The sequence below is a fragment of the Dromiciops gliroides genome, chromosome 1 (assembly GCF_019393635.1).
Source record: "Dromiciops gliroides isolate mDroGli1 chromosome 1, mDroGli1.pri, whole genome shotgun sequence".
In the NCBI taxonomy this organism is placed as follows: Eukaryota; Metazoa; Chordata; class Mammalia; order Microbiotheria; family Microbiotheriidae; genus Dromiciops; species Dromiciops gliroides.
In genome coordinates, this window is record NC_057861.1 from 460,108,583 (window position 1) to 460,121,092 (window position 12,510).

General features: G+C 38.4%; 1 protein-coding gene across 1 annotated transcript in view; it reads right to left on the reverse strand.

Annotated features, from left to right (window-relative positions):
• Window positions 1-12,510, reverse strand: part of PCSK1 (proprotein convertase subtilisin/kexin type 1) — a 61,507-nt gene that overhangs the window by 38,519 nt on the left and 10,478 nt on the right. The window contains exons 3-5 of the mRNA XM_043976057.1: window positions 8,625-8,735; window positions 5,145-5,291; window positions 2,406-2,482 (exon numbers count right to left, since the gene is read on the reverse strand). Coding sequence (XP_043831992.1) covers window positions 2,406-2,482; window positions 5,145-5,291; window positions 8,625-8,735 — 335 coding nt within the window. The remainder of the gene's footprint in view (window positions 1-2,405; window positions 2,483-5,144; window positions 5,292-8,624; window positions 8,736-12,510) is intronic.

Genomic DNA, 12,510 nt, shown 5'->3' on the forward strand with positions numbered 1-12,510 from the left:
ATTATTTTTTTTTAAATGATGATAGGGATAGACACTTAAACAGGTTTAACTTCAAAATGTATTATTATCTCAGATAGCATTTCATTTTAAAGAAGACTGTTATGTTGCTTAAAATACCTTGGTCATAACTCTCATTTGAGTACTTGGCAGTAATTGATGCTGAAAGACTCAATTTAATGATACAAGTTTTCTGCACTTCAAAGACTTTGTTAGTTATTATAGTTTGGATTGCAGTTTCAGATTCAAATGCTGCTCATATTAATCTCATTTACATATTAATAGAGAGCCACAATGATACAGAGAGATTTGAGAGATAATGCCATTGGAATTAGAGGATGATTCCCCATTGCTATAAATGTCAAGACAAAATGGAGACATTTATACTGAAAGCCAGCTTCATTTATCCTCTGACAACATGCTATTCAGACAGCTTGATTCTATAATGCCAAGTGATTAATGATAGGGATGCTATCGTTTTGGTTGACAAAAACTGGAATGATTGCTGCTCGTGGTTTTGTTTTTAAACAGCTTTACCCTAATTGGCTTAGTGGGTTTTCTCTACAACCTTTGGAGCCTGTTATTTCTTCTCTAAATATATTATTGATCTGAACTGTAGAAACACACACCCCTTGATTTGTAGCATGTGCAGCTTTCTCACTGGATAAGGGTTTCCTTAGATGTTGACTTGCACATATGGCAACATTTTAAAAGCAGTTAAATACTGGGCTGGTGTAAAGGTCCAGTGAAGAGAGTGTAATTGTATATGTACTGATGTAGACATATTTATTGACAAGCAAGCACAAGCTCTAAGTTACCCTCTGATAACGAGCAATACAATTCTGTAGAGCATCAGTCCACTGATCTATCTCCTAATCTTAGAGACCTAAGAGTCTCCCCTGGTCTAAAGCCAGAGGTACAGTATGGGCAGCATTTCCATCCATAGGAGTTGGTACTACATTCCTTAGGTTGGCTACCATGTAGGTTGGGAGCAATTCTCCATTGTCCCTTCTAAGTCTCATCCCCATTCATATATAGTTAGATGGGTAGTGGATAGAGCAGAGGACCTAGAAACAGGAAGACCTGAATTTGAATTCTGACTTAAGCCCTCACTAGCTGTGTAACCCTGGATAAGTCAGTTAAATTTTCTAGTACTCAGTTTCCTCATCAGTAAAAGTCCTTACTTTTCAGGGTTATTGTGAGGATCAGATTATATAACAAATGCAAAGCACTTTGCAAATCTTAAGTCATTGCATAAATGATGACTATTATTATTATTCTTATTGGGAGAAAAAATGGGAGGAAGTGGAAGGAGGTTTTCCTCCAAGAAGACCATCACCCTATGAGACAGTAGAAGAATCCAACCCAGAAAATGGAAGGCTTCAAAGCTTACATACACAGCCCTAATTTTAGGAAGGTGTGACAGGGGATATTGTTTCTATTTTCTAGATAGAGGAATTGAGGCACGAGGAAGTTATGAAACTTACCAAATATCATAAAGCGAAATTATGGCAAAGTCAAGATATCAAGACCATTTGCAACTAGCTAGCATTTATATGGCACTTTAAAGTCTGCAAGGTGCTTTATGAATATTTTCTCATCTTATCCTCCAGACAACCCTGGAAGTTAGTGCTATTATTATCCCCATTTTACAGAAAAGGAAATTGGGTCTGAGGAACGTTAACTTGCCCAGGGTCATACAACTATTAAGTATCTGAGACTGCATTTGCACTCAGAGCTTCAAGCCCTGTACTCTATCTACTGTGCCACTTAGTCACTAATTCCTAATCTGGTGCTTTAAGACAGAGATATGTTTCTTATGAAGCAAGGACTCTCTAATAGAATTATTTGTTTTATTGTTCTTCCTACAATATTGGCAGACCCCAGAAGCCATAAAATCTGCCCAGTAAATTGTAATAATTCCCTTCATCTCTTGTGATCCTCTAGCTTTGCTCCCTTCCCCCCTCAAAAATAGATGCTTCCCTGAGTTTCAAGGAGGGTTGCTAATAGTGGGGGAGGAAGGACAGAGAGGGGAGGAAGGAGGAAAACGAAGGTGGTTTGGCTCAGAGTGTCTCCCTTACCTCTTCAGACTATAACTCAGCTGACCATACTCAAGGACTTCATAAAATAACTGAAACGCTTGATTTGACCTGGGAACACTATCACTTCCCATATCCAACAACAACAGGTGCAAAAATAGTAGGTGCTTTGGTTTCTCTTAAAAACAACACAAAACCCCAATTGTGACATTGATGGTTGGGAACAACTAGTTCCACAGTTAAACAGTGAAGCACTATGCATTCTGAGTATCCAGAGTGCAGAAAAGCATGTGTCATTTATAGTACATTTTGCTCAAACAGACTGGAACCATTTAAATGCATTTTTCCTAAGCATGGACGTTTACTCACTTGTTTTCATTTGTGGGATCATATCTGGGAAATGGATCACGGTCATTGTCATTAAAATCATAACTGGCCTCTGGGTCCTACAGAAACATCAAATCAGCATTATGGTGTGACTGGTCAAAGGCAAACCCCCTCCCCCCTTCCCCTGGGAGATGGTTCAGAGGAATGTCTGGCAGTAGGATCTAGCCTGATCTGCATGTCTACATCTTTCATCCTCTAGTCACATTCTGCCCAAGTGATGATAAATACAGCTAACCTAATAAGAAAGAGGTCTGTTTAAATATCCCTTCTCTTGGGGTCTAAATCCTAGAGATCTTGAAGTCATGGAAAGGGTGGTAGCATGGATAGTAGTAATAATAATAAGGAAAATGAAAATGAGAGAATAATCCCATTTACATAGCATGTTTAGATGTGCCAAGGGCTTTATGTAAATTATTTCATTTTAGGGCATCGTACTCAGAAAACTTGGGCCTGAGGTTTAGCACCATCATCATGTGACTTTAGGCAAGTTACAAAACCTCTGTTGAGTCTTATTTTCTTCAGTCTATAAAGTGGGGATCACAATATCAGCACCACCTAGTTTATAAGATTATTGCAAGGGTCAAATCAAAGAAGGTATGTGGAAGTGTGATGTAAATGCAAATGATCCTCCAAAAATAATGGATAGTGATTTATCTATATAATTTCAAATTTATAATCAATGTGTTCCTCATAATGACAATTCACCATCTATTTTAAGAATCCTTTTAGGCAATTCAGAAAGAAGACTTAAACCAATAACTAGTATTTTAACTACTTAGGAAAGGGTGGTTTAGTAGTTGTTACATACAGCCCCAGAAAGTGAAGCAATAACAGACCTGTGGCCTTGTGGCCAAGCAGAGAATCAGGCAGTGCTGCTGACATCTTTATGTCCCATGTGTGTTTTATATATGGCCATTGGGTTCCACTTATTGAACATTACCAGGTAACCAGATTTTTTGTAGACTTTATTATTTTTTCTCCTCTTCACATATACACACACCTGTTCCAATCTTTTCTCCCCAGGCTAAGCCCAGGTTAGAACCATCATTCTTCTGATTTAGTTGGCAAATAACTTATCACAAGGTTGGTGAAAAGTGAAACTATTATGTATTCATAGCCTGTTAAAGTAGGAAGGAGTCTCTTAAATTGTCTTCTACATTAATCCCTTCACATTATAGTTGACAAAACGAAGTAACTAAGCCAGAAAGGCTAACTGACATGCTCAAAGTCCACATAGCTAGTGGCAGATTGTAGGACTAGAACCCAGGTCCATCATTACCCAGTTCTCTGCCTTTCTGGTTACATGGTGCTGTCTGTCCCCATTGCATTGGGGTTTCTTAGGACTGAAGTACCCTCAAGAAGAATTGTGTTAGTATAAGCATCACCCCTGGAGTTGAGAGCTTGGGGGTTAGGGGAAAAGGATTGTTAGAGTATGCCTAGAATCTAATCAGACTGCATTGCATTCCTTCACCCTGGACCCTTTCTTCCTCTGTATGTCAGTTTTATTCCCTTCTGAGCCTCCAGCTATGGTTTGAACATGTGCTAAAACATGTAATTGAGGTCTCTTGGCCTGGGATTAAAAAAAAAAAACTTTTGTAGACTGTAGGTGGGCAGAGCATTCTCACAAATAAGGATTGAACTGAGGGGTGGTATCTGCCTTGATTTCTTGGGAATTCTCTGTTGTCCCTGACTTCTTTTTTAAAAATGTTCTTCTTTTTAATTTAATTTTTCAAAGAATAGAAACCTATTTTTTTCTTTCTCATCTCCCCAATTTTTTTTAGAAAACACTTTTAAATGACAAATATTCATAGTCAAGCCAAATTCCCATATTAGCCATCTCTCCTCCCCACAGTGTGTATGTTACTTTCCAGCTCTTATCCATAGTTCCTATTCCTCAGCTTTCTCCAGATTCATCCACAGTTATAATTATGTTAAATATGATAATTGGTTCCAGCCCAATGGGAATATTTAGGGAGAATTCACATAATGTTACTACTTTGGGGGATTCATTATCTGCACTAATTGAGATGTAAACCCCCCCCCTCTAATCACTGAATAACCTTGTATTTGTATTGTAAACATCTTGTATACATTCATAGACTCCCTCAGGATTGAATGAATGTAAGTCTCTGGAGGGCAGAGACTGATTTTTTTTTCTTTGTATCTCCAGTGCCTAGAAGAACGTCTGCACATAATAGGCACTTAATAAATTTTTTTTTCTTGATTAATGCTGGCCACAGCATTTCTATCTCACTGCCCTCACTATGTCCCCCCTGCTTTGGATTTGAGCACTTTAAGTGCTCAAGATTTAAGATCTTTGCAGAAGTGCAAGAGTGAATTCTAAAAACTGGATTTAGTAACCTAAAGTTTGTTTGGCTGCTATTTTTGCCCAGAGAAGTTCTGGGAGATTTTTAATAATTCACCTTGTCTCTGTGACAAAGGAATATGCCTGAGGTCTGATGCCCACACACACATCCATTGTGAGATTACTCCTGGGAGATTAATTCAACTCCCAGTGACACAAAACAGTTTTATGATAAGCTGGCAGAAGGGGGAGGGAAAGGGGCAAGAGCACTGGCTCTGGATCATGTGACCCAGGCCAGGCTGAACAGGCTCCTGCCTGAGGAAATAAATGCTTAGTCCCTTTATGTGTGTGCAGCTGAGCAGGGAGCTGTCCACCATGGTCTTATTCATAGGCAGAGTGTGAAAACCCAAACTCACATAGTTAGCGAAGATGTCTGTGTGATTCCACTCCAGGCCATCGTCCAAAACAGTGATAACCACCCCTTTCCCTGTTATTCCTTTTTGCCAAACTGGTATCACATGGAGGTCCAGCTTGGGCAAGACTGGGGTCATCCTGGTATCTTGCTAGGAAAGAAAAACAAGAATCACTGGCAGATTCATTCTTCACTCACTTGGACCAGGAGCCCAACTGGAGCCTCAGCCTGGAAAATTGTGTTTGCTCACCCTGGTGTCACTCTTGGGTGTTTGGGCAATTTAATAGAAGGTAATTAGGTTAACAAACCCAAAGTTGAGGGTAGGTCTCGAAGAGTGAATCATCAGGGTGGTACACTTTTCCTTGCAGTTCCAGTGGAAAATCACTTGAAAGGATGAATCACCCTGGGGCCCCTTCCCTTTGAAGGATGAGGCTTTGAAGAAACCACTTGCTCATCATTTTCTTTCTTTTCTAATGAAATGTTCAAGCTTTCCATCTACCAAAGCTTTGTTTGATATTCTATGTCTCCTTTCTCTGGAAAAATAAAGTGAAGCACAGATTCCCATTCCTCTATGCTTTTGATTCCTTAGTGCATACATAGTCATATCTTTAGAGTGTTTTTATTTTTGTTTCCCAAAGAAAAAAGGGCAACCTGCAATGGTCAGTTCATGATGTCATTTAATTGCCAATTTCCAAATTCATGTGATTTAGAGAATAAGCTTATTATGTTGGAGTCTCTCTCTGTCTCTCTGTCTCCCTGTCTCTCTCTCTGTCTCTCTCTCTTCCCCCCCCTCTGTCCCTCCATTCCTCCTTTTTCCCATTTTCCCTCCCTTTTCCCCTCTCCTTCCATCTCTCTGTATCTGTCTCTCTCTGTGTTCTGAAGTTATAGAATATGAAACTGCATGGCTGGGTTGTTAGGGAAAGGAGGTCCTAGGAAGCAAAACACCAAGAGAGATTGTCAGATTTGTGACAAAGGAGTCAGTAAGTAACTTGTATGTAACAAGAATGAAACATTACACCAGAGGCAAAATAAACCCTCCTCTCATTCACTGGCTTGAAGTATATAGAACCTTTAAGCAACCAGGTGTCAGCAAAGTGTGCTACAAAGGAATCCAGGGTGTTAAAATCACATAAGATCAAGCTCATAAGAGAATGAACTTTCAGCCTCAGGAACAAGGAGGGAGGTCAAACCTCTTCCTGTGAAGAGTAACTAACTGAGATAGAGTTGAGAATCGTGGAGAAGTTAAAAATTTCTTGTATAAATAAAACCAATGTAGCCACAGAGAGAAGGAAAGCAGAAAATTGGGGAGTGGGGGAGAACTTTCATAGAAAAGTTCTCACTCAGATAGGATGTGATTGTGCTGGAATACTGCTGTGATGTAGGAAATGATGAGTTGGTTGACTTAGAAAAACATGGAAAGACTTGCACCTATGAAGGAAAATGCTATCCACCTCCAGAGAAAAACATGACAAGTGGAAATATGCATAGTATGATCTTACAGATACGTGTATGAGTACATATGTGTATGTATGTGTACGTTTATCTCTATCATCTATCTATCTAAATACCTAAATATCTATCATCCGCCTGTCTGTCTATCTAGCACTACATTTAGTTGCAGCCTCCTGGGATAGGGTGGAGAGAGGGAGGGAAGGAGAAAATAAAACAAAGTAAAAAGTACACATCAGAGAACAAAAGAAAACCTAGAAGGAAGCCAAGAAAATCTGGGTAGCTTTGAATAAAATGTATAGTATTTATCATACAAGTTATCTTGAAATGGAAATGTATTGTTTTATATCCGATCCTCTCATGTTCTGCTGGGTGTGTGAAAATGTTCTTTTTTCTCTTTTTCTCATTTTATATTTAAGTTTAAAATGAATAAAAAACCCAATACATAAGGAGAAGAACTAGACTTGGGATTCCATTGGTAGATATAGGGAACTCCCAGATGAGGAAACTCGTTTTGTCAAGGTAGGTTGGCACTGTCACTGAAGCCTAGAGCAGCAGTGTCAAACTCTAATAGAAATGGGGGCCACTGATCATACTTTAGGATCCCTATGGGGCCACACTTGGCATGGGTTTAAAATGCAATGTTATTTGTGTTTTATTATATGTCACTTATTTTGTTAAACATTTTCCAATTACATTTTAATCTGGCTCAAACTGTACTTGGCATCCCATGCATGTACAACACCTCTGACTTAGAGCACTGAGATGTTAAGTTACTTGTCCAATGTCAGATAACCAGTATGTCCAGAGGTGTTATTTAAAGTCAGGTTCCCATTCTACATCATTAATTTAGCATGAAGGGAGCTGTAGGGTCACCTAGTCTAACTACCTTATTTTTATAGATTGTTTTATTCATCAAAGACAGATGTCATGACTTGCAGTGAGTTGGATTTAAGTCAGGGAGGGCTGTGCAAAGTCACCAACCTCACTCACTTTTATTTCAGAGCTATCTGCATCCAGTGGCAAGATATACATCAGGACTACAGGAGATGGCTCAAGATGTTTTAAGGCAATTGGGGTTAAGTGACTTGCCCAGGGTCATATAGTTAGTAAATGTCTGAGGTGAGATTTGAACTCAGGTCCTTCTGACTTCAGGGCCAGTGCTTTATCCACTGTGCCACATAGCTTATTACCTGATTACCTGAGGATCAAAGTGGTTAAGTAATTTGCCTAGGGTCAAAAAAGGAAATAAGTCCCAATTTTTTAAAGGCTGAATGGGCAAAAGGGTTGACATGGTTGATATCCATCTGACAATTGAAGGGACCTGGGATATTGTTCTCTCCAGGGACACCAGGACTTAAAGGCAGCTAGATAGCTCAGTGGATAGAACTTGAGGCCTGGAGTTAAGAAGTTGTTCAGTTCTTTCAGTTGTGTCTGACTCTTTGTGTCCCCATTTGGAATTTTCCTAGAAAAGACACTGGAGTAATTTGTATTTCCTTCTCCAGCTCATTTTATAGATGAGGAAACTGAAGCAAACAAGGTTAAGTGACTTGCTCAGGGTCACGCAGGTAGTAAATATCTGAGGTCAGATTTGAACTCAGGAAAATCAGTCTTCCTAACTTCAGACCTGGCACTCTATCCACTGTACCAACCAGCTGTCCTGTAATAAGGAAGACCTAAGTTCAAATCTGGCCTTAGACATTTACTAATTATATGATCCTGGGCAAGTCACTTAACCTCTGTTTGCCTTAATTCATTGGAGAAGGAAATGGCAGAGCACAAAGTATCTTTGCCAAGAAAACCCCAGGGATAATATGGTCACAAAGAATCAGACACAACTGAATCACTCAACAACAATAACAAAGCACCAGATCTCTCTTACTTCCCTCTTTTCCCCTCCACCACCAAAGGGACTAAATTCGAGATCTTCTGAGAATCCATAAACTGAATTCACACAGGATTGTTTATTCCCCAATGTGTAATTATGCAAATATAAAGTTGGCCCATACATATCCATGTTTGGGTAAATACTTACCAAATACCACTGCTGATTCCACATTGGGTCATTGAAGAGGTCCTCTGCTGAATCTCTTAGGATAGAACGTTTGTTTCTTTCTTTTCCATACTGTTGCTCAGCCCATGTTACCTGCAGAGATTTTTGGATAGGTAAATACTATAACACTCTCCAACAATACCACCCTCCTCACCACCATCAGATCCTAGCCCCACCAGAGATCTGGCAGAAGGACAATCTGACCTCTGCAAGGAGGATGCCAACTAGAGAGATAAGTATTTCCTCTATAACAAAAAAAAGCACACCTCGAGGAGGAAAAGAAACGTTTACCAAAGAGATAATATCTTCAAATGATTTACCATGTGGTTACAAAAGAGGCATAAGCATAACTTTTGTTCATCAGAATACTTTACAATGCCCATTTTGAGGTTGAAGTTATAGTATTCTGTAGTTGTGAATGTGTCTGCTGTGGACACACTCCACAAATGGAGAGTCTAGAAATGACTGCAATTTGTTTTTTATTATATATTTGCACTGTAAAGCAGAAACTGTGAGGAAAGAATTCTATTCTTTCTTCCTCAAGGATAGAAGCTTATAATATAAGAATAAATTTGTGATGAGAGGTGTCTGTATTGACCACCAAGCCCACATATGGACCACTAATATTGAATCACAAAATCTCTTATTATGTACGTAGATCAAATTACATGAAAATCACCTTCCCTATAGACAATGTCTATAACAGGATCATTTTAGGCACAAAACCATTGAATAAATATCTTTACATCACACAAATGACTGGGGGTTAACTGAGAAAAGGATTCAAATCCCAACTTCACACCCAGTGCATCATAGGCTTATCACAAGATGACCACACATTTATGCTTATGTTGATTTGAACTTATGTTATGCACCTAGTAGAAAGTGCATACAATATATATAAAATTCAATAATAACACTGTAACAGGAAAAAATGCACACCCTGACCATAGATTTTAGATAGAGGAAGCCTTTTTATGGCTTATTTTCTTAGCTTTTTTTCTACACAAGCACTTGAATGAAAGAAAAAAATCTACTCAGTATTTAAGATGTTTCTACATCATCTGAAGAAATGCTTCACTAAAAGGAATGAGTTTCTCACCAATTCTCAGTGTATTTTATAAAATTTGCTTTTATTTTCATTTTAAATGAGAAGTTGGGGCTATATAATGTCTCAACTTCCTTTGCAGATAGAAGATTCTAAGATTTTCCAGAAGTTTTTTCTAACTGCATCCATACCATTAGATAATAAACAGCTTATATGTGTATGATACTTTCAAGGTAACAAAGTACTTTCTCAAAACACTCCTGTTAAGTAAGTACACCAGGTGATTTTCCTCAGAACTTGAATGGTCTTAACTCCCAAACTGTGTCTGTCTCTATTTGTTTAGTCATTCAGTCTCTTTTGACTGGGATTATCTATCCATATGTGTTTGGTTTATGCATCATTTATTAAAAGCTGACATTTGTAGAGCAATGTACAGTTTATAAATGTTTGATATACACTATTTAATTTGTGTATATAATAAAATCACTAGACTTCAGTGATGTAGGTAGAGTATGTACTATTATTCCCATTTTACAGATAAGGAAGGTGATGTTCACAGACATTAAGTGAATTGTTCAAGGTCAGATGATTAGTAAATGGCGAGGATTATAGCTTCAAGTTAAATTGCCTACTTTCAGTCAAGTATTCTTTCCATGACATCACAGAATCACAAAATCTCAGAGTTGGAGGGGACCTTGAAAGCCATCTAGTCCAAATTGTTCCTAATCAAGAGTCCCCTCTACAGTGAATTCAAGAAGTAATCATCCTACCTTAGCTTGAATACTGCCATTGAGTGGGAACCCACTATTTTCCAAGGTGGGCCATTCCACTTTTGGATAGGTCTAATTGTTAGGAAGCATTTCCTTACATCAAGCCTAAATTGGTCTTTTGGCAACTTCCACTCATTGCCCTTGATTCTCTCCTCTGGGGATGAATAGGACAAGACATTTCTTTTTTTTCAAGTGAAAACCCTTCAGATCCTTAAAGAACACTGAGTTGTGCCTCCCAAGTCTCCTCCAGGCACAACATTCCCAGTTCTTTCAATTTCTCCTAGTATGTCATTAACTAGAGGCCCTTCATCATACTGATTGTCTTCCTCTGGATGTTCTCCTTCTTAAAATATGGTGCCCAGAACTTGCCATAATATTCCTAATTTGATTTGACCAAGGCAGAGTATAGGGGTATGGTCCGAACATCCCTAATCTTCAACCTAAAGCCTCTCTTAAAGCTAAGATTGCATTTATTTTCTTGGCTGCCTTATCACATTGTTGCCTCACATTGAGCTCATTGTTGTCCACTAAAATCTGAATAAATGACAAGACACGGTAAATAGCCTTAGTTGTCTTCCTTGTACCGGATACACTTTTTAACAAGCTAGGCTCACTGTTATATTTGTAAGACCCATTTGCTGGGCAAGAGGAACCTTTCCTCCCTACCTAAAATGTTACCTTTTTTGTACCCAAGGTGGAAGTCCAGTATATGTTGGGATTTAATAAATTTAAGAGAGAACTCATGAGTTAGCAATAAAAATAAAATTGGGGAAAATAATCTGAAATAAACTATAAAAATCATTCACTGAGTTCATCTTGATGCTTCAATTATAAAATGTGATGTAAAACTACCATAAACATTGGGAGGAATTCAGGAACTACAAATTACTCACTAATGAATTATTTTTAAACTGTATATATCTGAAAGCAATATTGTGTTGGCTTGAAATACATCCAATGCTTAGAATAGATTGCCCATCATTCAAATTAGTCTTCTGGAAGCAGGCTGCTAGGGAACAAGTGCTTGTCTTTAGAGAAGAGGGTCACTTCCAATTGGAGAGTATTCTAGTACAATCTTAGGAAGCGAATACATAATTGCATTTCATTTTAAGTGCTAATTTGAATGAAAATCAGAAAAAATGTAAACAAAATGCACTAAGCTGAAACTTTGAGTTAGTTTTGCAAACGTCAGCCAGAGCAATGAAAGGGGGGCAATCATTGAGATTTGATTTACAATTCGGAGGAGCATGGTTATAGGTAATGCCATTCATCCAGCAATACATGATAATCTCTGGGAGAATGCAATTTACATGATGTAGCAAATTGGAAACATTCTTATTATAGATAGAGTTTGGATAAGGTAATTAGGGACCCCCAAAATCAGGATGAATCTTAAAGTGGAAGAGATAGCAATAAAAATGATGATAAAATAGGAATGCTATTTATCCTGTTATAACATTCATCTAGGTTAGGATTTCTTAAAGGACAAGGAGCTACCCACTGTGGATCAAGGCTTAACTATTTATCTCCACAGTTCTTTTTTTTCTTGGATTTGGAGATCCTCTTCTATCATGAGTTCCCTGGAACTCTTCTGTACCATTGCATTGGTGAAAAGAATATAGTCCATCACAGTAGAACAACACTCAATGTTGATGATACTATGTACAATGTTCTTCTGGTTCTGCTCATCTCACCCATCATCAATCCACGCAAGACCCTCCAGGTTTCTCTGAATTCCTCCTGCTCATCATTTCTTACAGAACAATAGTATTCCATTGTATTCATATACCACAACTTGTCCAGCCATTCCCCAATTGATGGGCATCCCCTCAACTTCCAATTCCTTGCCACCACATAAAGAGCTGCTATAAATATTTTTGTACATGTGGGTCCCTTTTCCCTTTCCATGATTTCTTTGGGAAAAAGACTCAAAAGTGGTATTGTTGGGTCAAAGGGTATGCACAGCTTTATTGCCCTTTGGGCATAATTCCAAATTGCTCTCCAGAATGGTTGGATTAGTTCACAGCTCCACCAACAATGCATTAGTGTT